The 26,877-nt window shown below is 45.1% G+C and overlaps 1 protein-coding gene across 1 annotated transcript in view; it reads left to right on the forward strand.

The window, feature by feature from the left end:
- LOC115312677 (neprilysin-1-like) overlaps positions 1–26,877 on the forward strand; it is an 87,526-nt gene that overhangs the window by 40,551 nt on the left and 20,098 nt on the right. The window contains exons 8-14 of the mRNA XM_040216171.1: positions 16,808–16,900; positions 16,982–17,112; positions 17,924–18,161; positions 21,742–21,840; positions 21,913–21,990; positions 22,666–22,674; positions 22,747–22,778. Coding sequence (XP_040072105.1) covers positions 16,808–16,900; positions 16,982–17,112; positions 17,924–18,161; positions 21,742–21,840; positions 21,913–21,990; positions 22,666–22,674; positions 22,747–22,778 — 680 coding nt within the window. The remainder of the gene's footprint in view (positions 1–16,807; positions 16,901–16,981; positions 17,113–17,923; positions 18,162–21,741; positions 21,841–21,912; positions 21,991–22,665; positions 22,675–22,746; positions 22,779–26,877) is intronic.

The following is a 26,877-nucleotide window of genomic DNA, read 5'->3' on the forward strand; positions in this document are numbered from 1 at the left end:
GCATCCGAGGTCTACCCCCGGAACACGGACTTCTGCCACCCACGACCAAGCCGAAGACGACGATGGCCAACCAGGCGCAGACCCCGGCCGCTTCTGCCGTTGTGTACCTGCCGATCGCACCCAGGACTCCAACGCCTTTCCACGGAGACGTCCACGAGGACGTTGAAGACTGGCTGCAACACTACGAACGTCTAGCCCGCCACAACGGATGGACGACTGAACAATACCTTCACAATCTCTACTTCGCGCTTGAAGGAACTGCGAGGCATTGGTTTGAAAACCACGAAGCGTCCTTCACTACGTGGGAGTCCTGCGCCGCGGAGTTGAAGCGAACGTTCCTCAACCACCACCGTCGGCAGCGAGCGGAGGACCTTCTCCAAACAAGGGTGCAGGGCCCCAACGAAAGCGTGACCAGCTTCGTAGAGGATGTCACGCACCTATGTGCCCGAGCCGATCCGGAGGCAGCCGATGAGAAGAAGCTCCGCGTCCTCATGCGTGGCGTGAAGGCTGAAATTTTTGGGGGCCTTGTCCGCCATCCCCCGACAACCGTCGACGGTTTTGTGGCTGAAGCCACTAACATCGAGCGAGCGCTGTCGGCCCGAGCAAGCCATTACCATCGACTCGCCGGCGTGCCTGCTCCTCGAACCGCCGCATCTTGCCGACTAGACCTGAACGCCACCGGTGTCGACGGCCTTCGGGAAATCGTCCGCGACATCGTCAGGGAGGAGCTCCGCAAGCTGCTGCCTGCTGCCAACCAGCCGGCTGAGCTGTCGATCGCCGAAGTGGTGCGCGAAGAAGTCCAGCGGGCAATTCAACCGGAGGCTCCTGCCTGCGTAGCACCACCCGAAGAGCCCGCCCTGACCTACGCCGCAGTGGCCCGACGGCCACCGCCTCCTCGCCGCACCTATGTCACGCCGCCCCGACGTCAGTCTCCTGCGCCGCAGCACGACCGACGCCACGACGACCAGGTCCAGTACGCCTGTCCGGAGCCTCGCGCACCCCGCAAGACCGACTTGTGGCGAACGCCCGACCGACGCCCTCTGTGCTTCCATTGCGGGGAAGGGGACCACACCTACCGCCGATGCCCATACGGACGACTCGGGCTACGCGGGTTCCACCCGAACGACCCGCGCCCCCGTCATGGTGAACGCCCTATCGAGATCGACGAGTACCTGCGACGACCTCAGTCCCCCGAGCCTGCGTCCCGCCGAGAGTTCCGGTCGCCGTCACCGCGACGTCCAGCTTCGCCGATGCACCGACCGCGACGTGAAAGCCTGTCCCCCCTCGCTCCTCGCCGGGGAAACTAGGCGCGGCAACCCCTGGAGGTGGAGTTGCCGAAGACGACCGACTTCAAGATCCTCCACGAACGTCGGGGGGCCCCCACTCGAACGCCACCAGAGACCAAAACGACGCCGCTGCAGTGGTGTCCAATACCCTAAACGTCGTCATCGACGGCCACGACGCATCCGCACTCGTGGACACCGGAGCAGACTACTCAGTCTTGAGTGGGAGGCTCTCCCGCCGCCTTCGAAAAGTCATGACGCCGTGGGATGGACCACAAATAAGAACCGCCGGAGGACACCTCATTACACCAGTCGGGAGATGCACCGCTCGCGTCGAGATTCACGGCGAAACATGCCCTGTGAAGTTCGTCGTTCTGCAAGACTGTTCGAGGGACGTCATTCTCGGAATGGACTTCCTGTGTGCATACGGCGCCATCATCGACCTTGCGGAGAACAAGCTGACGCTTCGGAAGCCTGCCCCATCGGTGGAAAATACCAAACCGACGTTAGCTGCAGTGCGAGTCCTCGCCAGCCACGTAAACCTGCCGCCGCTGTCGAGTGTCTTTGTGCCCGTCGGGACCGAAGGAGCCACCTGCGGTGTAGCACTGCTGGAAGGAAGCGTCCAACTTCTCCTCGGACGAGGGATTGGCATTGCAAGAGCCGTAACCGAGCTCCAGGACGGGAGTACAGTAGCCCTTGTCACCAATTTCCGGCAAGAGTCGCAGTACCTTACAAAGGGTACAACTGTGGGCTACGTCGAGGAAATTGAAGACTCAGCCGCGATCGCCGTGATCTCAGAAGACGCCTCTCCTACGCAGAACAAGACAATCACGTCCTCAGAGCTCGACATCGACCCATCCCTCCCAGCCCCACAACGACGACAACTTCGTGACCTTCTCGCCGAGTTCAGTGAGTGCTTCTCCACGTCGTCGAAAGTGCGCCAAACGACGGTTGCGAAACATCGGATAATTACTGATGACGACGCACTCCCTGTGCATCGGCCGCCGTACAGGGTCTCCGTGAAAGAAAGGGAAGCCATCCAGCAGCAGGTACAAGAAATGCTTGACGACGACATTATCCAGCCCTCAAGCAGTCCGTGGGCTTCACCGGTAGTCCTGGTGAAAAAGAAAGACGGGACTCTTCGGTTCTGCGTGGACTATCGCCGACTGAACGCCGTAACAAAAAAGGACGTCTACCCACTGCCACGCATCGACGACACCCTGGACCGACTACGCCACGCCCGATACTTTTCGTCGATGGACTTGAAGAGCGGGTACTGGCAGATTGAGGTCGACGAACGAGATCGTGAGAAGACGGCCTTCGTCACGCCGGACGGACTGTATGAGTTTAAAGTAATGCCATTCTGGCTGTGCACAGCGCCGGCAACCTTCCAGCGCGTTATGGACACCGTCCTTGCCGGCTTGAAATGGCAAAGCTGTCTCGTCTACCTCGACGATGTTGTGGTTTTCGCAAGCGAATTCGACGAGCACCTCAGACGACTGCGAGCCGTTCTACAGGCCTTCAAAGCTGCTGGGCTGACCCTCAAGCCTTCCAAATGTCGGTTCGCCTATGGTGAGCTCAAATTCTTGGGCCACGTCGTGAGTGCTCAGGGTGTAAGCCCTGATCCCGCCAAGACGTCCGCTGTCGCCGAGTTCCCGAAGCCATCGGACAAGAAGACCGTTCGAAGATTCCTTGGGCTGTGCGCCTATTACAGACGTTTCGTTCGTAATTTTGCGCAAATTTCTGCACCGCTGACGCATCTGACGAAAGACGACGTGCAGTTCCAGTGGGGAGAGGAGCAAGAGCAAGCGTTCGACGAACTCAAGCGAAGGCTCCAGTCGCCCCCTATCCTCGGACATTTTGACCAGTCGGCGGAGACTGAAATCCACACGGACGCCAGCAATACCGGTCTCGGTGCGGTACTCGTTCAGCGACAAGAAGGGGCAGAGAGAGTAATCGCTTACGCAAGCCGGGCGCTGTCTAAGGCAGAACAAAATTATTCAACGACCGACAAAGAATGTCTTGCTGTCGTCTGGGCGATAACCAAGTTCCGCCCGTACTTGTACGGGATCCCGTTTCGCGTGGTCACAGACCACCACGCCCTCTGCTGGCTCGCAAACCTCAAGGATCCGTCCGGACGCCTCGCCCGCTGGAGCCTTCGACTGCAGAAATTCGACGTAACCATTGTGCATAAGTCCGGCCGCAAGCATAATGACGCTGACTGTTTGTCTAGGGCTCCAGTCGAACCTCCAATCTCCGGCGCGGAAGACGATGACGACGCCCGTTTTCTAGGCGCAGTTGACGCTACCGACATGAGGGCACTGCAACGCGACGAGGCGGAACTTAGCTCCGTGATCGACAGCCTCGAAGGTCGAGGAGGCTCTGTCCCACGGGTCTTTTCTCGGGACCTACCGAGCTTTGTCCTGCGGCGAGGCGTGATCTTCAGAAAGAATTTCGGAACCAGCGAAACCCCCTGGCTACTGGTTGTCCCCGCCAGCCTCCGAGAAGAAATTTTTCAAGCGTGCCACGACGACCCAACGGCCGGACATCTCGGCTACAGCAGGACCCTTGCCCGGATTCGTGACAAGTACTACTGGCCAAAGCTTCCGAAGACCGTCCATTTCTACACACGATCGTGCCATGAGTGCCAGCGACGCAAGAAACCACCGTCAAAGCCAGCAGGTCTCCTTCAGCCGATTACCCCGCCAACCAAGCCCTTCCAGCAAATTCGAATGGATTTGCTGGGTCCTTTTCCACCGTCGACGATGGGGAACCGCTGGATAATCGTCGCCACCGATTATCTTACTCGTTACGCCGAGACGAAAGCCCTTCCTTCGGGGACTGCTGTCGAAGTCGCCAAGTTCTTCATCGAGTCCATCGTCCTCCGCCATGGCGCCCCCGAAGTACTGATCACAGACCGAGGGTCATCGTTTATGGCACAGTTGACCCAAGAGATCCTGCGTCTAAGCCACACGGAACACCGTCGAACAACGGCATACCATCCGCAGACCAACGGGTTGACGGAGCGGCTCAACAAAACAATCGCCGACATGGTCTCTATGTACGTCGACGTGGAGCACAAGACCTGGGACGAAGTGCTGCCCTACGTCACGTTCGCCTACAACACAGCAGTGCAAGAGACCACAGGAGTGACGCCCTTCCAGCTGGTGTATGGCCGGACGGTGACGACTATGCTAGACTCTATGTTGCCGCACGAGTCAGTCAACGACGGGAGCAATGACGCCCAGGTGGTTGCTCAACGGGCAGAAGAGGTCCGCCAGCTAGTCAGACTACGAATTCAAGACCAGCAACATGTCGACGCTCGCCGGTATAATCTTCGTCGCCGCGACGTCCACTTCCAGCCCGGAGACAGAGTTTGGGTGTGGACGCCGATTCGTCGTCGCGGTCTCAGCGAAAAACTCCTGAAGCGCTACTTTGGGCCCTACAAGATCATCCGACGCCTCGGCGATCTGAACTACGAAGTTCTACCCGACGGAACGCGCCCATCTGCAAGACCTCAGCCGCGACCCGAGGTGGTGCCTGTCGTCCGGCTGAAGCCGTATTACGAACGATAGGACTCTCCACTCTCGTCGACGAGTGAACTGTGGACTGTGAACTCCGGCTAGCAATTCTGCCGCCCTTTTGTTTTTTGTTTTCCGTTTTTGTGCTGCATCGGGACGATGCACTTTTAAAGGGGGGGATAATGCCGCGCCCAGGGCTCAGAAAGCAACGCTCGGTCACGGACCTCCAGAAAGTTCTCGTTTATTCATGTACCGCATGTAACTTCTATCATTTATTCCTGCTTTTGTTTTCTAGAAAGTGCGTGTTCATTCTCGCCCGATCACGCGACGCTCGAGCCGCTTTCGCCGAATCTTCGAGATAGCGACGCACTCTAGATAAGAGGCCGCCCGCGACCTTGACGAGTCAGTCTCGCCCCAGCGCTCGATTCTGCTGACACGCCGACTTCGACGCCCGCGACGCTCTGCTTTCTTCTGTTTCCTTCTTTATTTTTGGCACAAGTTCGCCACATTAAACGTTTATTTGTTTCTGTTTATTTCTTGTTTATTGGTCACGACCAGAGTGTCGAACCGATATTTTTATCGGTTCGGTTCGGGTTCGGGTTCACGGCTTTCGGTTCAGTTCCGGTTCAGTTCCGGGGCGCAAAAAATAACGGTTCAAACCGGTTCGAACCGGTTCGAACCGGTTTGAACCGCTAAATTTAGAATATATTTTCCGCATTGTTCTGTCAATAGGCACTATTTACGCCGTGAAACTAACTACTACTGTAAACGACGTAATTTTTGCGAGGACCTAATTTTTCAGAATTTTGCGAATAACTTACAATTCGCGAAAAATGGGTCCCGCGAACACTTTTGATAAAATGTAAGCACATTCGAATTAATATTGAAATTCCACCGCGTCGCGAAAATTAGAACCCGCGAATGATTCCAAAACTACAGATTTGACCTAAATCGCGAAATATGGAGCCCACAAAAGATAAGTCGTTTACAGCACATAGTTTTTTTTATCGTTTGTTCAATCCAGTTTTATTTTCACGTACCAAAATTATGAAATTCTGTTATTTATTTCTACAGAACACGAAAAGAAAATCTGCATTAACATACAAAACGTCGTGTTTTGTATGTTAATGACTCAACATCCCTTCGTTTACCAGAGTCACATATATTGTACCTGAATCGAAATGTTTTCGCGAAGTGAAGTAGGTTGCCTGAAATACCCGTTATTGGTGCAACTTTGCATCGCAGCATGAGAAGTTGAATCGTGGTTTTGCCCTTAAACTAAGGAATTAATTACAGTGCATAAAATCATGAAATGGACACCTCGTCGCCATATGTATCATGAAATGTGTTTTACGAAATACGTTTCACAATATATGTATATATACACTGGTGTTTGTTTTTAAGCTTAAAAAAATTTGTGTTCAAAAACCATGAAAGCTAGATTAATGCGGTCTGCGCAGGTGAGTTATACGACCAGGGGGACATATTATAGGAGACTAATCGTAACGATCAGTCGGCTAATTAGATAAAATTAGTTAATGAACTTTTTAATTAATGAAAATAGACATATAGTTTCAAGTAGAAACTTGCTGGGCGTCATCAAAAACCCCTGAATAAGTCATTTCAGAAAGACTTTGAGCGCGTGAGAAGCGTAGTAGTGCACTAAAGTTAGCACTCGTGGAGCACGTAGAAAGCTAGCGGTTGCGATAAGGCGCCCGCACAATTTCTCCGTCTTTTATCTAGCTCCAGCCTTGTACCTGCTCCACGAGCGGTAACTTTAGTGCACAACTACGCTTCTTACGCGTTCAAATTCTTTCTGAAAGTTACTGATTTAGTGGTTTTCTGTGACGCTGAGCAAGTTTATGATAGTAACTATATCTCTATTTACAATAATTAAAAAGTTAATTAACGAATTTTAACTAATTAGCCGACCGATCGTTACGATTAGCCCCCTATACTCTGTCCCCCTGGCCGTATAACTCACCTGCGCAGACCGCATTAACCTAGCTTCCATGGTTTCTTTTTAAAAATTCCGTTAAGCTTAAAAAAACACCCTATATATATATATATATATATATATGATGACGACACGACTGAGCTTAAAGCAATATAATTTTCAAAAAGTCACGAAAGTCACAGGACAAGCCCTTCGAATCTATATTTTATAGAAACACTGAGCGACAATCGCAATGCTTCTTTTTCTAACCAGCATTGTTTGCTCTCAGCACCGTGATGCGGGCGACGAATCATGCAGAAAGGAATGACTGAAATTGTTCACTCTAATCTATGAGCACCTTCGTACTGAGATCGAATCTGACCTAAAACAGTGCTTACCCATGTGAACATTTTCTTATATTGGATAAACTGGCATAGCCTGGACGTTCAGGTTTGTTCTTGACAAGATGCCGGTCAATTTAATTTGCAAATAATCATCACCCTCCTAATTGATGATTTTTTTGTTAAATAGAGCAAAGTCGTATTTCATGCTCTACTTGATCTGGAAGCTACTTATTTGGACACTTTCTGACAGTTTGCGTGTGTAATCGTCATAGTTCCACCATTCGTCCCAGTGTATTTTGTTTTGGTCCGACCCACAGACACGTAAAAGTTCTGTTCACCACATACAAAACGCGATAACAAACTTGCATATATTTGAGAAGTTATATATGCGTGAGGAACAGATAGTTATTTAAATTAGCTTCAAAATCAAAAATTTATTTAAAGCTTTCCCAAATTACCTATAACGTGTCTATCGAGGATAAAAGCGCCGAAAAACATTTTTGAACATCTTTCAGATAATTTGAAGGTGCATTTACTTATATATCTTTGAGGTGAGGATCTTCTATTTATGTTGCCAAATCTTCAGGCAGGAATTAAATTCATTTTTATTATCATCGATAAATTTGACTTTATGAAGTTCACATAACCGCCTGAGATCAACACGGAAGGACGATACTCGAAAATACGCCAGCTGTTGAGTCTTTTGAAACGTGCTTTTGTTAACTGTTTTGCAGTGTAAAATACTGGGTTGCAGGGTATACCAAAAAAAGACTGTTGTCACATGATATATCGGAAGGCAAATACACGAAATGTCCAGAAATAAGGAGATGACAGGTAATTTTTCTAAATAATCCCTTACACAACGCTTTAATGAAAAAAGAAATGCATAGGAATGCATAAAATGATATTCCTAATTAAACATAAATTGCACGCAGGGCAAACGAAGATTCTTAGAATCCTAATATAAATCCCATTTGGGCATCAGCTTGCCTCAGCTCGAAACGACGCAAGATACTGCCTCGAGAGGCTAATGTTATCTTAGGTTTTACGTGGACTTGTTTTGGGATCTCACTTTACAACTTTGTTCTTTAGCAGACATGTGCTCGAACATTTCATTAGGCTGCGGTATATCATTGCGAGACTGCTATAAATACTACACAACTTTACACTTTGGACGTCTACTGCTAGTGTTGCGAACGTCGCACTTCACCAGAAAGCTGAAGTGTTTAACATGGTTTGCACGTGACGTCATCGCACAATGTGCTGGTGGTCATTGCGAGTTGTTCTTGCTGAGAAAATCAAATACGGTGGGGCAAAATGCACGCTGCAAAAGGTTCGCGCTCAGTGCAAGCTATGTATTTGAGAGGCTGACATTTTTCTTGTTGGTGCATTGCCGTTAGGCACGGCGAGTGTATCTGGCACGACGAAAACGTGCTTTCTGGCAAAAGTGTTTTTGCAAATAAAAGTTGTACCAACTACCCATCTGTCACTATTGTTTCCAAGCCACGCTTTCTGGTCTGCGCCGAAAATGCGGGGCAGAGGAAGTTAAAAATACCCCCCCCCCCCCCCCATTCCCCACCCCCTTTTTTTTTTTTTATTTGCTCTTCAAGAGAATACATTTAATTCACAGGGATTGCCTGCTCCGTATTGAGTGGTGTTCATTCGACAATTATATTTGTGTCACTTTTTAACAGTAATTCTTCCTTGCTTTTACTTTGCACCAAACTGTGAAGTTTAAACAGAATAAATACAGGGGCGGTCGAAACTTGGAGAACTTGAGAACGACACGAGCGGCTGCCAACGTTCGGCAATCCCCCTGAGGCCACTGTAGGATCTTTCTTTTCAGGTCTCCCTCCCGTACACACTAATAGTTCTATGTAACGTTGGACTACTACGTCACCATTTATACCTTTCAACACTTCTATTCTCGGGACAACTTTCTGAGGCAGTTCAGCAACAACGAAAACATGTTTGGGAGCCTTAATGGCGTGTATACTTGTAAAATGGGTTGTACAATATTTTTTTCACCTTAAATTCAGTAGATACCGCTAAGATGTAATCCCTGACGTTGATAACTTGCGAAAACATCAATTAGTTTGCCCCTCCGCGAAATGGTAGGCGCAGTCAAAAGAAAGAAATGAAACAGCTTTCCCCTCCTCAACTAGCAATTAGAACTATCAGCCACGTGATCTGATGCTAATATATGCACCATCAGTGTTTATCATAGTCATACGCAGGGTTGGCAAAGCATAGAGCATGGGCTGATCTTCAGATATAGATTTAGTTGGGCTATAATGCCCAAGTCCCACTAATGCGACAAACAGAGACAAACGACAGCGGCAAGCCTCAAATCGAGGTATTTCGCGATTTGAGAGGCTTTGTAGAATAAAGAAGGCTGTGCTCAAACACCAGCATCATGCACACGAGGGTGCCATTTGCAGGCTTGTACCCACTCGTGCTAACTTCACGAGCACCGAACGACTCAAAGCCGTATAAAGGTACCATCGCGAGCATGCTGCATGTGTCTGAGGCTTGTCGCTGTCGTTTCTTTCTGCTTCTAGCTCTAGTGGGATTCGGGCGCATTATAATCTTTGAGTTGAACACGAGCCGTTACCCGAATGTTTGGCGATGCTGGTTGTCATGAAGCAGAGCATTCGACTCGGGGTTATGACAATCGGGTACATCATGGCGTCACGTGACTCTCAGTGCGAAGTTGTGATGTCATGTGACGTCACGTTATCAACAACGTTAACAGATCTAGTGAAATTCTCAATTTGGATCGACTTAACGCGGTGAGTCACGTGACGTGACGGGGTCATGTGATGTGACATTACTCGACAGCATGTCTTGATATCATGATGTCACGTGACCACGTGACACATGGTTAATCATAGTGCCAATAACAAAGCGCCGCAAAAATCCAGGATTTTTTCGACATTGCAATTCTGTATATGAAGATTTGATCAATACGTAGAGGAATACGCGTGCCAATTTTTTATTCCCAAATATTATATTCGCAATACTAACACAAAAAATAAAAAAGTACCTTGAACCGTTTTGAACCGGTTACCGTTATATCTTTTTCCGGTTCAGTTCTGGTTCAGTTCCAAGATGGCGGCGAAGATTTCGGTTCGGTTCAGTTCCGGTTCGGCTCAAAATAACGGTTCGGTTCCGGTTTTCGGTTCGGTTCGGTTCCGGTTCGACACCCTGGTCACGACTCACCACCCGTGACAATATATCTGCAGCTTGAACTTTTCTTGCTCCGAAGCACGGGGATATCTAAAAGCTTCAAGAATACGTGAGAAGCAAGAAATGAATGGTACGGTGGTTCACATAAGATGCTCTATTTTTGCATATAACATTATGATCGAAAGACATGCGTCGTTTCTGTAATGTGTCCCTTAACAGGCGGTTGCTGGCAGTAAGCGCGTCAGATCGTTTTGTGTCATATCAGACACAATATGTTGCTGTACATAAACTCCGGCACATTGTGAGCACGGGTACATCAGCGGTTTTCGGACCAGAGCTGTTTTTTTCTTCTTCTCGATTTCCGATAAATTGTGTGAAGAAAATAGAAGTGATTAAAAATATTTGTATATGGAGATTTCAGACACATGCTCTAGCCACTTTACCATATATTTATCGCATAAATTTTGGCCTCTATGGCGCAAGCTTTTGTGTGCCTCTTCCTTCGATACTCTCGGTGCACGAAAGAATCATGACCAGCCAAGATATTTTATCCTCCGCGAGGATAACGTTTCGTAATTCTCGTATGGTGATCAGATAATTATAAGCGATCATCAACTAAAACAGTAGGTTAAATACCTCGCGAAGAAAAGTGGGATATAAGATGTCCCAGCATTCACAATGAGCAGTCTTTTGAGGGATTGAATCCGGCACTTTACGCTAAGGCATTTCTCGCTGTACCCATTTAATAAAGTTTCTTTCAAGCAGATCCGACTTTCCGTGCTGCATATATCTCACAGGACCCGTCTGTTGATGATTTGCACAGCCGCCAGGCGTGCCAAGACTGAATGCCAGGAAAAGCGCTCACCGTCAGTCACACTTTTTTTTTTTTTTTGACGATACCGAAAAGCTTTATTTTTGTCCAGATACACAAGATGCACGCTTTTCAGTTTCTCCCATAGAACGCTCACTATAGTCCTGGCCGTCTGAATTGCGTTTAGTGAACGTTCTCTCAGGATGTTCAGCGTGGTTTGGTGCTTCAAGAGTCCGCCAACTCCGTCGCATGCATTTTCCTATGTCCAGAAGCAGAAAATAACCACTGTGCTTGTGGGCACTCGTTCTGTGAAAACTAGTGAAGCTTGTGGCGTTCTACTTCCACCGCCCGCCGCAGGTGATCGACCAAACGACTCGTTCCGTGGACTCAGGCAAGGTTTATTACCATGACTCAGACAGGAGCCCGGCTCGGCCGTCTAATTTCTAGGCGGGCGTGGGAACCGCCCCCGTCGTTGTGACGGCACTCGCCGCTGCGTGGCGGGTTGAGCGCCCCACGAGCTGGTAGCGATTTTTGAAATGACTGGTGGCGTCATCACTTACGTATGCACGTCACGTACGAATGTACCGCAACGTTGTCTTCAACCCATTATTTCACTTTTTCTAGAGCCAAGAAAGCGTTTGTGGTGTCGTCACACAGGTCCTCACTGATGATGGCAAAAGTTTTTGTAGATTTTATTGTCGTCACTACACATGTAATTGTCGTAACTTTTTTTTTCTCCCAGTGGTATGCTTGAACTTCGTCAGTAAGCACGATACGCTCCAGTTTTCAGCAAAGTCAAAATGAAAGACAATGCATCGCGTTGCGTGCATTGCTGGTCATCGTAAATCGCGTTACCTTGCGTTTGTCGGATATGGTTGTGAGATATCCAACCTTCAACCGTTACTTGAACCACTTTTAGGAAAGTCTCACGATCCAATTTCCTTTAAAGGGCGCCGGAGTCCCATGTTCTAAGCACAATCTATTTATCCTCTCGAATATGAAGTTCCTCGAGTGTAAGACAGAAATCTTTTGGGCAGTGATCACAGTCTACTTAAAGACACATACCTGTTAGTGGGTCGTACAGTGTTGAATGTTGAGCCTGTAACGTTCTCTAGAGGGGCAATGCAAACGCAATAATTGGCGCAGCGCACACAAACGCACACTTACTGGAGTGGAATACATTCACCACATCTAGGGCGCAAGAATAAAATTTCGTTGGCATAATGCTGGAATCAGGACGCTTGTCTTTGTATACACGAAAGGCCTCACGGATTGAGCATGTCATGAAGTGCTTTGGCACGAACGTCTTCTCGCCGCCGAGCATGACAGAGATCACGTCCTTCTGGTCGGGACCTTGGCGCAAACATTGTAGCTCGTCTTTCGTGAAGTACTCTGGGGCAGCAGACACGTTCTCAGCTCATAAAACACGCCATGCTTTTCCTTACCTAGAGCGTAAACACTGTCGCTATGTTAACCTTTCCTAGGTTAACATGGCGATAGTGTTTACGCTCTATTGTATTTAGGCGGGGCTCGGGTATTTGGGGATTCTGCTGTCTGTCGGTGTGCCCCTTTGTGCCTGATATTATTGCCCGTGAGGCCAGCGAGTGAGAAAGCGACAGGAATGACTGCTCAGTAAACAGGCATCGGCGGCCATATTTTGCTGGTTGAAGTGGACTTCTTTATCTTTTGACACCGAGCGGGAAAATACGAAAAAAGATTGTAATGGCCGTTTTGCCAAGACCAGCGAGAAGTGTCGTCTGCTACTTTAGTCAGCTATTTCGCCATAATCGTGATCTTCGCGAGGAAAAAATTTTTGGCAAGCCACAGAACACTATGACGCTGATAGGGAACGTTTGCATATGTTTGTATTCTAGCTATACGGTAAGAATATATATAAGAAAGAGAGAGAGAGATGGAGATAGAGGGGAAGAGAGAAGAGCATACAGTGTCATAGGACAATAAAGTAAACAAAGTTCCCAGTGGTCGATGGCTGCATGATCTTTTTTCGGATCACTAGTCCGTAATATGATACCTCTTTCTATGCAGTGGTTTCTCCTCACTTTTACTGTGTGAACCATTTCTATAGCTATCAATGCCCTCGTCTGAATAAAATATATAAAAGATGTGTGTTATTTTCATGAAACTGGAACTCAGAGTCACTTCTCGCATAGGGCACTGGTAAGTGTAGGCTTTGAAGAAGGACCCTCTTTTGGGGAGTTATGTCTCTTTTATCAATCAAATATTGTAACATATCTTAATATAAAATAATGCCCAAATAGAATACGACAAGGTACCCACATTTAAAAGAAATTGAAGGTGGTGTTTCCTTCTTTTTTTTTGTTATTCGCATTTGAAGTTTTCGTTGTTTGATATTTTCTCCATGTTTGTCTAGACATATCACGACTTTTGTATTACTAAGATACCTAATATATATATATATATATATATATATATATATATATATATATATATATATATTAAATAATAGCTATATATATGTAGAATACTGTCTGCAAAGTATATGATGGTGATTAAATTGTTTCATGAGATGCATGCCTCAAAATTTTGCCATTGGTGGTCCAAGCAGGCAAATTTGGGATTTTTCGGAAAGTAAATATAATTTAAACAAAATATTATTACTATATATTACAAGAAAACTGTATCAATATTTTTCTTCTAAAAAGTATAATAATTCTACTAATGTTGTCGTTTTAGTTATTCAATTTCAAACGTGCCCCCTCCATCATTGCGCGTTAATGCAACCATCCACCTCTTCACGCTGAACTACTTTTCCTGTCCCTAATTTTCTTTTCTCGTCAAGACTAAGGGTGGATTTGTTTATGCTAGACACATATACATAGAATTATATGCATTGGCATATAAAAATATCAGGTCATTTAAAAATGTCAACCAGCCAGCGTTTGGTCGATCTTCTCTGAAATCACCACTGAGCACTTTAAGTGGCTTCTTTCTGCCGCCAGTTATTCCGGATGGGAGCTAGAAGAACACCACCTCCATGCAAAGAAACAGAGCCACAGATTACATCTTAGAGTAGATACAAGGGCGTTTTTGAGCCCGAAATATGTCACGTAAAACTGCAATGTATATTGTTCTGCTGAGTCACACGACCCGATGAGGTCATGCTGTTCGCCATGTCGTAGCGCTTTTGTTTCTATCTCTTACACCCTAGCGAAAGCGCAATGCATTTTTTACAAAACAAAAGAAACTACATGTTTCTTCTTTTAAAAACAAACTGCATGTTTCTTTTGGGAAATAAAACAACATTAAAAAATATATAGAGGGGGCACGCTGGTGGCTTGCTATGAATCGCGTAAGATGACGGCTATCTGCGTGCTTGTAGTAGTAATCTTGTATAAAATAGGGACGCAAAGCAGTGAGGTCACCATAAAGTCAACTTAATAAACCAGTGTTTACGATACTATATTATCAATCTAGCTGAAAAGCGAGCAAAGTGTCCTCAAATATATCAATATTTAGGTGTAGGCACAAAGATATTCGATGTACCCAGTTAAATAAACTACGTTACGGTTCTATACGCCTCGCAACCCCCTATCTGAGCGTCGTCTGCTCCTTTGCAACGTCGTCTGCTCGCAACGTCGCCCGCGTCTGTCTTACCTTTCCTGCAACTTTCGGAAGTGCTGGTCTTTAGGAGCGAGCTCGACTTCACCTTTCAGAGAGGGCAGACGAAATAGTTCGAGCGGTACGTTGTTTTTGTCTAACAACTAGCAGACGCGTATCAAGGACAGAAGTCAAAGGACTCACTGGCGAGGTGTGCCAAGGCGCCGAGGTTTGTTTGCTAAGAACCGAGAGTGAGGGTGGTTAGTGTCCGCACGTTCCCTCCCAAATACTTTTTCCCTCCTTTCGTGTGCGGTGAGGCTCCTCACTCTTTAACGGCGTCGGCGGATTGGCGCAGTTAACGTCGTCTGCTTAGTCAAAGCGATGGCTGCTTTCCCTTTCCTGCGTCTGTCGGAGATTCACCGCTTTTTCACCGGCGAGAGTCACCGCTGCCTCGGAAAACAAAAAGGTGACAAGAGGAAGAGATTGACCTCTTAATCTAAAATTGAGTTCAGCGACCAAAGTATAATACGGGAAGGGTTAACAAGGGTTCACAAGGGTCGCGCGGGCATATTCCATTCAGCACGCCAGCCGGTCGTGGGCAGACGGTCTTGGCCAAGGACCGTAGGAGCAGCGCTGAGCCGAGTCGGAGTGCCTGCTAGGCCTATCTGCCGATCTCGCTTGGTCGGGGTCAGTGGAATCATGGTTTTTGGGGCATTTCCCGGGTGTTTGTGGATCCAGCGTTCTTGTTCGTCGTGGTTTATTTTAAAAACTTTTTACTTTTTTTCTTGCTTCTTGTAGTCGGGACGCGTGAGAAGAGCACGTACAAAAATAAACGTCCGTTGGTCGTCGCGACCAAGTAACTGAGCAACGCTGTCGATCATGCTGATTTGATCGAAGAAGTGCGTAAGACAGCTGCGGAGCTGTCGTAGGATTCCGTCGTAACCTGCGCAAAACGTACGATAATTTCGTTTCGTGAATACGAATTTGTTTCGTGAACCTGGCCTCTGCACTTTTAAAAGGCGCAGGAAAGGTGAGACAGACGCAGGCGACGTTGCAAGTAGACGACGTTGCAAAGGAGCAGACGACGCTCAGATAGGGGGTTGCGATCAGCCAATCATGGCTCGGCGTTCTGACGTCACCGCTACCCCCTGCGCAAGAAGCAGACGAACTTGCCCTCCGCATACATCAGGTTATGACTGAGGACATATCATCATGGTGACACAACTCAATCGAAAAAAACGTGCCGCTTAAAGGCCGACGAGCAGACTTGAGATTCTGCAAGGCAGACGATCCTCCTCACAATGGAAGAGGAGGAAACAGGCAACGATGGGCAGGGTAGAAGAGGGGAGGGGACGAATAGAGTGAAAAGTGGAAAGCGCGAAGTAGTCGTCGGCTTTTAAGCCATAAAGTCAGGCTCACGTGTTCAAATGTATATGTTTAAAGATTGGTTATTTTAAAGCTGTCCTTTTTTTGTGAAGCCACACTGTCAGAAAAATGCTATAAAAAGCGTCTAGCCTCTTTTTGAACAAGAAGAATATTCCAACGTAAGCGTCTTTAATGTACCCTAATATTACTAAACTTCTTCAAAGTTTGAAGCTAAGGCCAACGACTTTCGAAATTAACGACTACACCTTTCTAAACTATTGTTGGCGCTCGCAAAATATTACGAGTGCAATATGCCCAAGACGAACTTAATTTTTGCAGTGCTGCAAGCCGGTAATGAGTAGCGCCTCATATAAAGACTGTTCGGCCATTCACTGGGATGGCCCACACACAATGAAATAAAGTGTAGTTTGTCGGAGGTGGGTTGTACATGTCTACGAATACATCCTTTGGTCAATCACGAAATTTGCCAGGGGCGGAAGTGGCCAAATATTCTGAACACCAATCGCTTAATTGGTTTTAAAATCGCGGCAGTTGAAGATGACTAAACCTACTCTAAACTATGAGATAGAATCTAGACACTCAAAGTATCTTTAAATATCGACTCATACATGATACTCCAAGCAAAACTTCTCAAGTATAGCTAATGTCCGGCTTTGTAATATTAATCATAAAATAACATTTAAAGATGTTAGATGCAATTTTGGCGTTTTTTTTTATTTTTCCTGTTCACCGGATGATTACCTGCTCTTATAATTCAGCTCCAGGCGAGAAGTGACGAATCTACAAGCCCACCTCAAAAGGAGCCCGAGCCATCCACGAAGCTGAAAGACGTTGATAGAAAATTAGAATCAGTAAGCCTTACATCATAAATAGCTAGCTGAGAGCTGGTGTATGAGTTGGATGCATACAGGTATGTTATTCTGTTTTGCCAGGAAGGGTGGTTTCAGCTTGTAAAGGATATCTTCCAAGATGCGTCAGTCACCTTAACCGGAGAAGAGGAAGTGAATACTTTCAATCAAAGATTCCTTAAGGGAGCTATGAAGTTGCTGAATGAAACATCTGGGTAAGAAAAAAGGCTTTGCAAGCTGTTTTAACTCTCAACAGAAGCCGTCATCATTGTGTAAAATTTAAAAGCGCTAACAAAGACGAGGACAAAAAAAGGAAGGCGAACAGGACGAGCGCTCTTCCTGTTCGCCTTCCTTTTTGTCCTTGTCTTTGCTAGCACTTTTAAATTTTATATCATGGACCAACTCGCCCGCTTCGCCACTTTAGTTCACGTCATCATTGTGCTGGAAATTTTTTTAAGGATATCTCTTACGTGCTTTCCTACGAAATATTTACAGTTATCTTTGACAACTTAGAATAAAATAACAAGCTGTAAATAAAATATTAAGCCAGATAAGAACTAACATAACAGTTACGACCGCCTCTCAAGTTTTCCCATCTCCTAATGAATTGTCGTTACTTACGGTTTTTCAAACCAAGTTGTCCTGTCGGCCCGATAATTTATCGAGTAATAATTACACGAAGTATAAGTGTCTAAGGCACTTTTAAGCTATGTAAAAAATATTGTGCGATAACGTTTGCACAGAATTACAAATATTCGTGCTATTATTAAAATAAAATTAAAAAAAAAAACACTACGAGGCACCGGGTTTTTTAAAACTTTGTATTGCCTAGAATATTAATAAGGAGCAAATGACTTATAAACATTCTGCTTGAATCTGGATGACATTTAGCAACCTTCTCTGAATTTGGCGCAATTAAAAAAAAACACACAAAACCCGCATATTTGAGATGGCAAAGTTTGGGCTTCGGAATTGTAAGTGAATATGCGCCGCAGAAATAATTGATCTTGTTTTTTTTTTCCTTAGGGTAATAGTGAACAACTATTTTGGATGGAAACTTCTGTCTAAATTGGGTCCGATTGCTTCGCATAATATGACAACACTCAACTTTAACTTCAACAAAGTTTGGAGGGGACTCCAGGAAACAGAGCCTCGATGGAGACATTGCATCAGCGCAGTAAACGATCCGTATGACCCCATAATCGGCAACGGGATGGGAAAGCTGTATGTGGATAAGTACTTTAATTCAACGCAGAAACAAGATGTGAGTACCCTACAACCAAAAATCGTCAATAGTTTTGTAATATTAACCTCGCACTTAAGCTAACAGAGCTAGATGTTAGGTTGTTTTACCCTGGATCTTTATCGGAAACGTACGACGTGTCTATAGCGACGTGGACCGGAGGAAACGTGAATGAGGATGGCGATTGCTGGTATTGCACATGCTGAAGAAGATTTTGGTTTTCTTAGGCAGCCGACAGAAGAGAGTTAATAAATGTTTAGACTCATGAAGTAATAAATAAATCAAATAGAGCTTCACTGATACGTAACGCAATTACCTAAAACAGCAGAAATTTAAAGTAAATGTAACCAACTCCCGCGTATGGTATACGTAAGTCAACAATTACGAGACGGACGCTTTTTCGTCAAGGGTCCTCCCGCGTACATTGAGGACGTTGGCTACCCTTACAAAAAGTTGCATTTTTTTTCTTGAAAGGCTGTTGGAAAAAGTCACCAGAGCATATAAACTGTCGCAGCCTTGCGTTAGACATTCTCCAGCTTTCCTTTTTAATTTCTTTTGAATATTGGTCTCTTTCTTAATAAAAAAAAAGTCAACAGATTTTCTGTCACCTCTAATATGCTTCTTTTGTAGCTTTTCAAATAAAAAACTACAGCCGTGTAAAAGAAAAAAAACTTTACAGCATAGCTATTCATTAAACAAAGTTTTGGAAGCTTACTACGGCTTTCCACTTTGCTCCAAAATCGGCAGCAAAAAAATAACTTAAAAAAATTCGAATTTTTCTATTTATTTTATTTCAAATATTTTTGTTTTTCTTAGGAAATGGTGTCCCTTTGTGTATTTTAAATCACATACTCATCCATACCACAACTCCACATGAGAAACTAACAGAAACACAAACACCAGCAGTGAACACCTGAATCACAGTCCCGTTGACAGCTCCAGAGCCTTATATAGCCTACATACTGAAGCTGATCATATGGCCGCTAACCCCCTAGGCACTTATTAAGGTTCCAAGTATCCGATCTTTTCTCGGGAGCCTGCCAAAGGGAAAACAGTTTTTTGGAGTTCGAGGACGATATCTCTTACTAAAACTCATAGGTACAACTTATAATATTTTGGCGCAGTCGCTAAAACAAAATCCACAAAAACGGCTCCTAGAAGAAATGTTATCGTTTCTCTTCATAACGCCACTCAGGACGATGTGAGTCAAGGCAGCTTCTCCACATTAAAATAGTTATTTTGCTTTTGTTTACAAGTTGACTACATTATTATGATCATTAAAGTCACAAGAATCACCCACAAAGTGAGAACGGCAGGGCATGTCTTTCGAACGCCTGGCCTCCAGCACACGCCCCGTGCCTTTTGTCGTGCTTTTTCTGCACGTGCGCGCTCGAGGTACACGAACGCCGAAGTGTTGTCAAGCGTAGTATGCTCGCGCTGGATGTGGGACAACTGAAGCTGCTCCCTACCGTTCTCACCTTGTTAGAGTCTATTGAGAAACTTAGTGATTTTTGACATCTAGTCGAGGTGTACTATGTAAAATAAAAAGTCAACAGAACGTTTGTAGCTTCTCTATTCACACTGGCTACAGAGAATCAAGTCAACATTTCCAACATTTTCAGTAAACAGAACGCATGCACTCATGCTGATGACACTGTCAAAAAGAAGTTAACAGAAAAAAGATCAACGTAAAGTTAATAGAAAGTCAATAGCTTTTCTTTTGACTCAGGTTGAAAAGAATCATCAAAAAAGTTTCAACACAAAATCAAAAAGCTTTCTGTGGACCATGTCAACAGGAGGTCAAAGTCACAAGGAAGTAATCAGAGTCAAGAATAAGTGAACACGTTTTCAATAAAAAGTCAAAAATCATTTTTATAGGGGCAAGTAACTTGGGACCGGACAGGCAGGGGCTGTCTCGTGCGATAGGAGTAACGCGGCACACCGCGGGAAAAAAAGGCCCCCATACGGGGCATTTCATATTCAACAATCTCCCGTCCGGCCAGAAGTCATGTCAGTGCGCCGAGGCTTCTCCTATCCAATCAGGGTCTAGTTAGAATCCCATTGGATACAGGCCAAAACGCACTCTCGGCCAATCGGGCGAGCAACACTACCATCACCGGAAGGCCAAAGTGTCAGCTCCCAAGGTCAGGTACACGGCTCAGAGCCTAAACATCAAGACAGGAGCGCTGGTTCCATTTTGTTTAAAAAGCGCACAAGCGACAAGGAGAAAGTAGAGAACGATCACGAGAGACAAACGCTCACTCGCAACTGGCAGTTTTTTCTCTCTTTTTTTTTTCTATGCGGCCTCTGTTGTTTGATTAAACTGCCTGTTACGAGGGAGCACCTGTCTGCCGTGTTTATTCTATTCAATGTCCTCGCCTTTCGCGTGTCTTTAAGCAGGATGAATTCCTACCAACTAGCTCGGTGTTCAACCCTTCTAGAGCCCTGGTTTGTTTCTGGCCGGCAAGAATAAAGTGACCTTGATGATTTAGGCGAGAATCACCAAAACGTTCCCCACGAGGAAACGTTTTCCGCCACAACAGAGCGCGAGCTTTAGGTGCGTTAAAAAGAAGATAAACTGAGAACTCGGCCGACACAGCCGAGTAGACAAACGGATGTATTTTGTTAACGCAAGCGCAGCGAACGACCACACAGGATTCCAAGAATACGGAAAACACTTCCGGTGTTTCACCCAACACTATGTCTACGTCTACTCGTAAACCTCTGTCGCGCTCGGGTCCCCCGAAATCGCCCCCCCCCCCCCTTCCCCCTTTTCCTAACCGATGCAACATAATCCGAGGTCTTTGCCGGCGTGGCTTGCGTCCGCGACCCGCGTCTATGGCACTTCGTCAGGTTTACAAAAAGGCCTGCCCATTGACAAGTGTACTCAGGTGTTCTGCTGGCTGTGTAGGTTTATGTGCCCGGATGCCCGGGTGCTTTCGTTAAAGGTGAAGACTTCGGCCGTGGGAAAGATACAACCTAGTCCGTGGTGAACGAACTGTAGGTTCAGCACGTACCGGGACCTATGCGGAGCGCAAGTTCGTCTGCTTGTCTTGCAGGGGTCGTGGTAACGTCAGAACGCTGAACTCGGATTGCTTCTGTATAAAGGATTGTGGGTAGACCTTGAGGCAGCTTGCTTTGAGGCATCAAGAAGCAGACGAATTTGCTCTCTGCATAAACAAGTTCTACAAACAAAACCCAATCTCGGCGGCGAGCAAAAATGCGACCACCTTTACACTAACTCTGTTAAAAAAAAAATAAACAACAGATATTCAAGATAAAAAAAATCATGACATTGTGTGAACTGGTAAGCAGTAGCTCATTATAGAACAACGTGTTCATGACTTTCAAATTCTAAATTGATAGGCTACAATATTTTATTTTATTTTCTCCGTGAAAAATAGAACCGTTACAAACTAAATTGATACAAATGATCTAAAATTGATTCGTATCGTGATTTTCACGCAAGCAAGTTTAGAACGGAAACATCATACTTTCATTCTCTAGCTGCGTGCAGCGAACAATTATTGTGTGAAATTTGAAACGTATATTTCCTCAAAAATATTTTTTTTTCAGGTCAGAAATATGCTTCTATTTTCAGGTAGAGTCACTTGCCGAAAGTGTTAGAGAGGCTCAGGTAGCTGTTATTCAAAATACGATATGGATGGACAATGGCACTAAAGAAGAGGCAATAAATAAGGTAAGTTTGCTCGAAATCAGTTGTAAAATATTTGATGGATTCACAGAAATAATGTTTATTGTTTGCTTGCAGTTCAAAAATGTGGTTTTTAAAATAGGCTACCCCGAAGACATATATCAAGAAGATGTCTTAAAAGACATGTATAAACACGTGAGCATATTGAAGTACAATTTTATTTACACGTGTTCAATGTGTCTGAGTAGTTAATCACATAGATAAATACCAATACATTTAATAGTTATATCAAAATTGAATTGTCCCTCAAATTTGGGTTTTGCTCTTGGAATAAATTTATTTAAAGGCCGACGTACAACCTCGATTTTCTGCAGGGAAGATAATTCTCTTAGCGCTCCCTCCCCCTAAGCTGTGAGGGGAGCCAAGTTACGGCGAGGCATAAAGTGGAGAGGATATAGGAAAGGAAGTGGCGGGCAAAAGTGGAAAACCCGAAGTGTACGTCGGCCTTTAAGAGCAGCTTAAAGCCGGAGTCACACTGCTTATACATTATACAAAAGACAGCCTGCATACAGATTCGAACAGGAGTCACCGCGATATCTGTGCTTCGAATGCCGCAAAGCAATGAGTTCAAGGAGGAAACTTGATACGAAGCATTCGAACTACGGATATTGTGGTGACTCGTGTTTGCAGACTGTCTTTTGGATGATGTATGACCAGTGTAACCCCAGCTCAACACTTCTTACTGAATTAGCGTCATTTTTGTGCAACGCGGGTAAACAAACATTTGATGAGGAGACTTAAGAAATATTGTTAAAAGCGTTAGAGAACAGATTTAAGTAAATGTAACGAACCTTAATGTGTTTCATGCAGGTTGGGAACGTAACACCAGATGATCCTTTCCTTGATATTTACCTGACCTTCAGAAAAAACAATGCTATTCATAAATTACAGAAGGCGCACTGTCCGTACAATCGGAGTAAAGAGTAACTATGCATTTTTTTCTCTTTTGCAAAAGAAAACATTTGCACGTGTCCCTGTACACCACTGCAGTGCTCAGATTTGATGGTATTTAAAAAAAAATGGCTTGGACACATATTGCTGTATTAAATCGGTTATCGTATTTGTATTAAAATGTATGTTAAACTACGACCATGACTGGTCATTTGCAATTTAGTTTGTAAGCGTTTTGGATTTGTTGTTTTATTTTGTTGCATAGATGCTTCCTCTTCGATAGAGACATTTCAAGAAAAACAAAATGACATCGACTAGATTTCGGTCCACAACCAAAGATTCTCTATATATTCCTCATTAAGGCTCAAGTACACCAGCTGTAAAAGAAGAAAACCTGACCAAAAATTTTCAGGAGCGCCATAAAAGCTTGCTCGTTCCTGAAGGCTTTCCTCCGGGGGAATGTTCAGACCATGATATGATTTGTACTTAAGAGCAGGCCTGTCGTATTACATGGCTTACCAACCAGTATGAGCCAATTTAGGTCCCGATTCTAGCGTAGTTCCTCTTGATTCTTTCGAAGAAAAGAAACCTAGCTATACAACCTCAATAACCACATCACATTTGCTTTCTCAGGTTTTCTGGGCATAATTGAATCACAATGCGAAGAAGTTAGTATAGTTTTTGAAAACAAAAAATCCCCTGTAGACTGTGCTGCTTTTATTGAAAGTCATGGCCAACACGTTCGCGACTTGGCCGCCGGGATATTAATATTCTGGGAGAAGCGCTAAGTAGATTCACTCACCCTCAAACTCACACTCACACTCACACCAGAAAAACGGTCATTCACGTCGCGCTGACTTTCAACTCAAATTGTATTTTCGTCTTCTTTCGTTTTTCTTTTACCCGTTTTAAAATTGTCATCCACTTCGTTCTCTTCTGTACAAAACAATTAGCAATGTTTATCGCACATTACCTTCGAGAATCAAGAAAAAACAATTCTTTTTCCGTTAGCGTTATGGATGGAATGCTAACACAGGTGTCACTTCTTTTTATGATGTGAGCTGCTTCTATTATCTCACGTGTTAACTGATGATGGTTCTTTGCGATTATGGTGCTATTTTCGAAGTCCGCGGCGCACCCACAGTCACGGCAGTGAATGCCCAAAAGTCCTGAGTTGGCTAATCGCGTGTTGTTGTTGTGTTCCCTTAATCTGTCGTTAATACATCTTCCAGTTTGTCCTATGTACTGTTTGCCGCATGATAGGGGAAAGGAATAAATCACTCCTTCTGAGCAAGGTATGTATGGGGTTTTATGCTTTTTAGTGTAGACAGTATTAGTTTTTGGTGTGGCGTTAACTTTTTTACAAAGGCCTGATAGTTTGATGGGGCGGAAAAGACTACGTCGATGTTTGCGCAATTCCCAATCTTCTTCAGATTATGAGAAATGTTATGAATGTAGGGGATGACTACCGGTCTCTGGTTACTGAATCCTTCGCGGGGCTTGGGGGATGTGATTTGACCTTTTTTAATCTGTTTAAGGAGACTTTCGGCGACTGAAGTTAATATATGTGAAGGATATCCCGCACTTACTATCCTAGATACTTATCCTGTGAAGCTTGTTAGGCCTGAATGTCGGCAGGACTTGAAAATAGAGTTTTTGAAGCACTGATTAACTATGCCTCTCTTTACCAGTTTGGAATGCGCCGAATTATAATTGAGGAGTGGTTTTTTCCCTCTTGGCTCGTACGACCAACAGACATGACGGGGCTGAAAAGACAATCTTAGGTCCAGAAATCTTAAGGATCCTAGCTCTGGAAGCTCGTGCGTAATCTCCAAAGGGTTTAAGCATGTTTTAAACTTGACGAGCACATTGGGCACATGAATCGGGAGGTCTTTTTCGTTGGTGTCCAGGAGTATCAAATAGTCATCAACGTAGCGGAACACTTTCACAACAGTCGAGGAATCTAAGCTATTTTGAAGCAGTCTGTCGTGGTGTGCTAGGAATAAATCACTGAGAATTGGCGCTATGCAGGATCCAATGCAGACTCCATTTTTTTGAAGGTATGTGTTACCGTTCCAAGACACGAAGGTAGACCTGAGGTAAAACCTGAGCAAATCAAGAAAGTTGCTTTGGGAAAGTCCTGAGGTATTCTGGAAAGCTATGGCACCATACGAGTCAATGCTGTCTTCAATGCACTCTAAAAGGCGTACCTGAGGTAAAGCATAGTATAAGTCTTTGATGTCAATTGAGAAGGCCTGGTATTGGTTGGCGCTGTGTTCTTGTAAAAAGCTTATGACCTCATATGAGTTTTTTACCAAAAAGGGGTCATCAACTGTTAATAAATTGTCTTTTTTGTAAAAATATAGCCAAAGAGTTTTGCCAGGTGTCTCTTTCTGACACAATAACTCGCAAGGGACACTCAACCTTGTGCGTCTTGGCGCTGAAAAATATTTCTAAGCTAAGGTGTTTGCTTTTTTCAAAAGAAGGGCAAGGCTCTTTTATATTTAGGTCCTGAAGGAGCCTTTTAGCTTCACATTTTACTTTTGTTAATGAGATGCCGTCGTGACGTTGGAACACAGATTCGATTGCTAAAAGGGCTTTTACCCCGAACTCCTCTTTGGGCATGACAACAAAACCGCCTTCTTTGTCTGCAGGTGTTAAGGTTAAGGAATTCTCCTTCAAGTAATCTTCAACCTTTTTGATTGGCATATGTCTTACAGAAGGTTTATATCGTGATAAAATGTCTACGCCCTCTGAAGTGCATCTATCACACTCAGATAAAGAAGCCCTTCTTGACACTTCCCTTACTAGAGACAGCAGCTCAGGTGCCGATTTTCTGGGTTCTACGGCGAACTTAGGTCCCATACTGAGAACGTGCTGCACATGTTGCGGTAACTGTACGTCTCCGATGATGTGTACAAGATTGCAGGGACTCGTGGTTTTCTTTGGTGTGATCGCGCGAAGATGGTTTAGGGTGAGACGCCAGAGAATCTCCGTCGTTCTTTCAGTAGTGTAAGAAATCTCTCGCCATCTCTTTTTTCCCGTCGAAGGACTTGCATTGTCACAGAGTTTAAAGTGAAGGCAATCACGGTAATGTCTTGTTTGCCTATGCCACTCGGATTGTAAGATCTTGCATACTCTCCTCCCGTGACCTACAGAGGGGGTAAAGCCCCCAAACAGCTCCTTGACTTCGGGGGGTAATATTTTCACCCGGAGACAGTAACCGTAGGTCCTCGCTTGACAAGTGGAGATGGCAATCATGGTGGTGAGGAAGGACGAGCTCAAAGATGTTCTTGCGAATGGGCCCGAAGTACTAGAAATGAAACTTCTTAGAATGGATGCTCGGGTGAGTTGGGTATTCATATTCTGGGAGAAGCGCTAAGTAGATTCACTCACCCTCAAACTCACACTCACACTCACACCAGAAAAACGGTCATTCACGTCGCGCTGACTTTCAACTCAAATTGTATTTTCGTCTTCTTTCGTTTTTCTTTTACCCGTTTTAAAATTGTCATCCACTTCGTTCTCTTCTGTACAAAACAATTAGCAATGTTTATCGCACATTACCTTCGAGAATCAAGAAAAAACAATTCTTTTTCCGTTAGCGTTATGGATGGACTGCTAACACAGGTGTCACTTCTTTTTATGATGTGAGCTGCCTCTATTATCTCACGTGTTCACTGATGATGGTTCTTCGCGATTATGGTGCTATTTTCGAAGTCCGCGGCGCACCCACAGTCACGGCAGTGAATGCCCAAAAGTCCTGAGTTAGCTTAAACCCTTTGGAGATTACGCACGAGCTTCCAGAGCTACGGTCCTTAAGATTTCTGGACCTAAGATTGTCTTTTCAGCCCCGTCATGTCTGTTGGTCGTATGAGCCAAGAGGGAAAAAAGCGCTCCTCAATTATAATTCGGCGCATTCCAAACTGGTAAAGAGAGGCATAGTTAATCAGTGCTTCAAAAACTCTATTTTCAAGTCCTGCCGACATTCAGGCCTAACAAGCTTCACAGGACAAGTATCTAGGATAGTAAGTGCGGGATATCCTTCACATATATTAACTTCAGTCGCCGAAAGTCTCCTCAAACAGATTAAAAATGTCAAATCACATCCCCCAAGCCCCGCGAAAGATT

Source organism: Ixodes scapularis, unplaced genomic scaffold (genome assembly GCF_016920785.2).
Source record: "Ixodes scapularis isolate PalLabHiFi unplaced genomic scaffold, ASM1692078v2 PGA_scaffold1__304_contigs__length_218370807, whole genome shotgun sequence".
Taxonomy (NCBI): Eukaryota; Metazoa; Arthropoda; class Arachnida; order Ixodida; family Ixodidae; genus Ixodes; species Ixodes scapularis.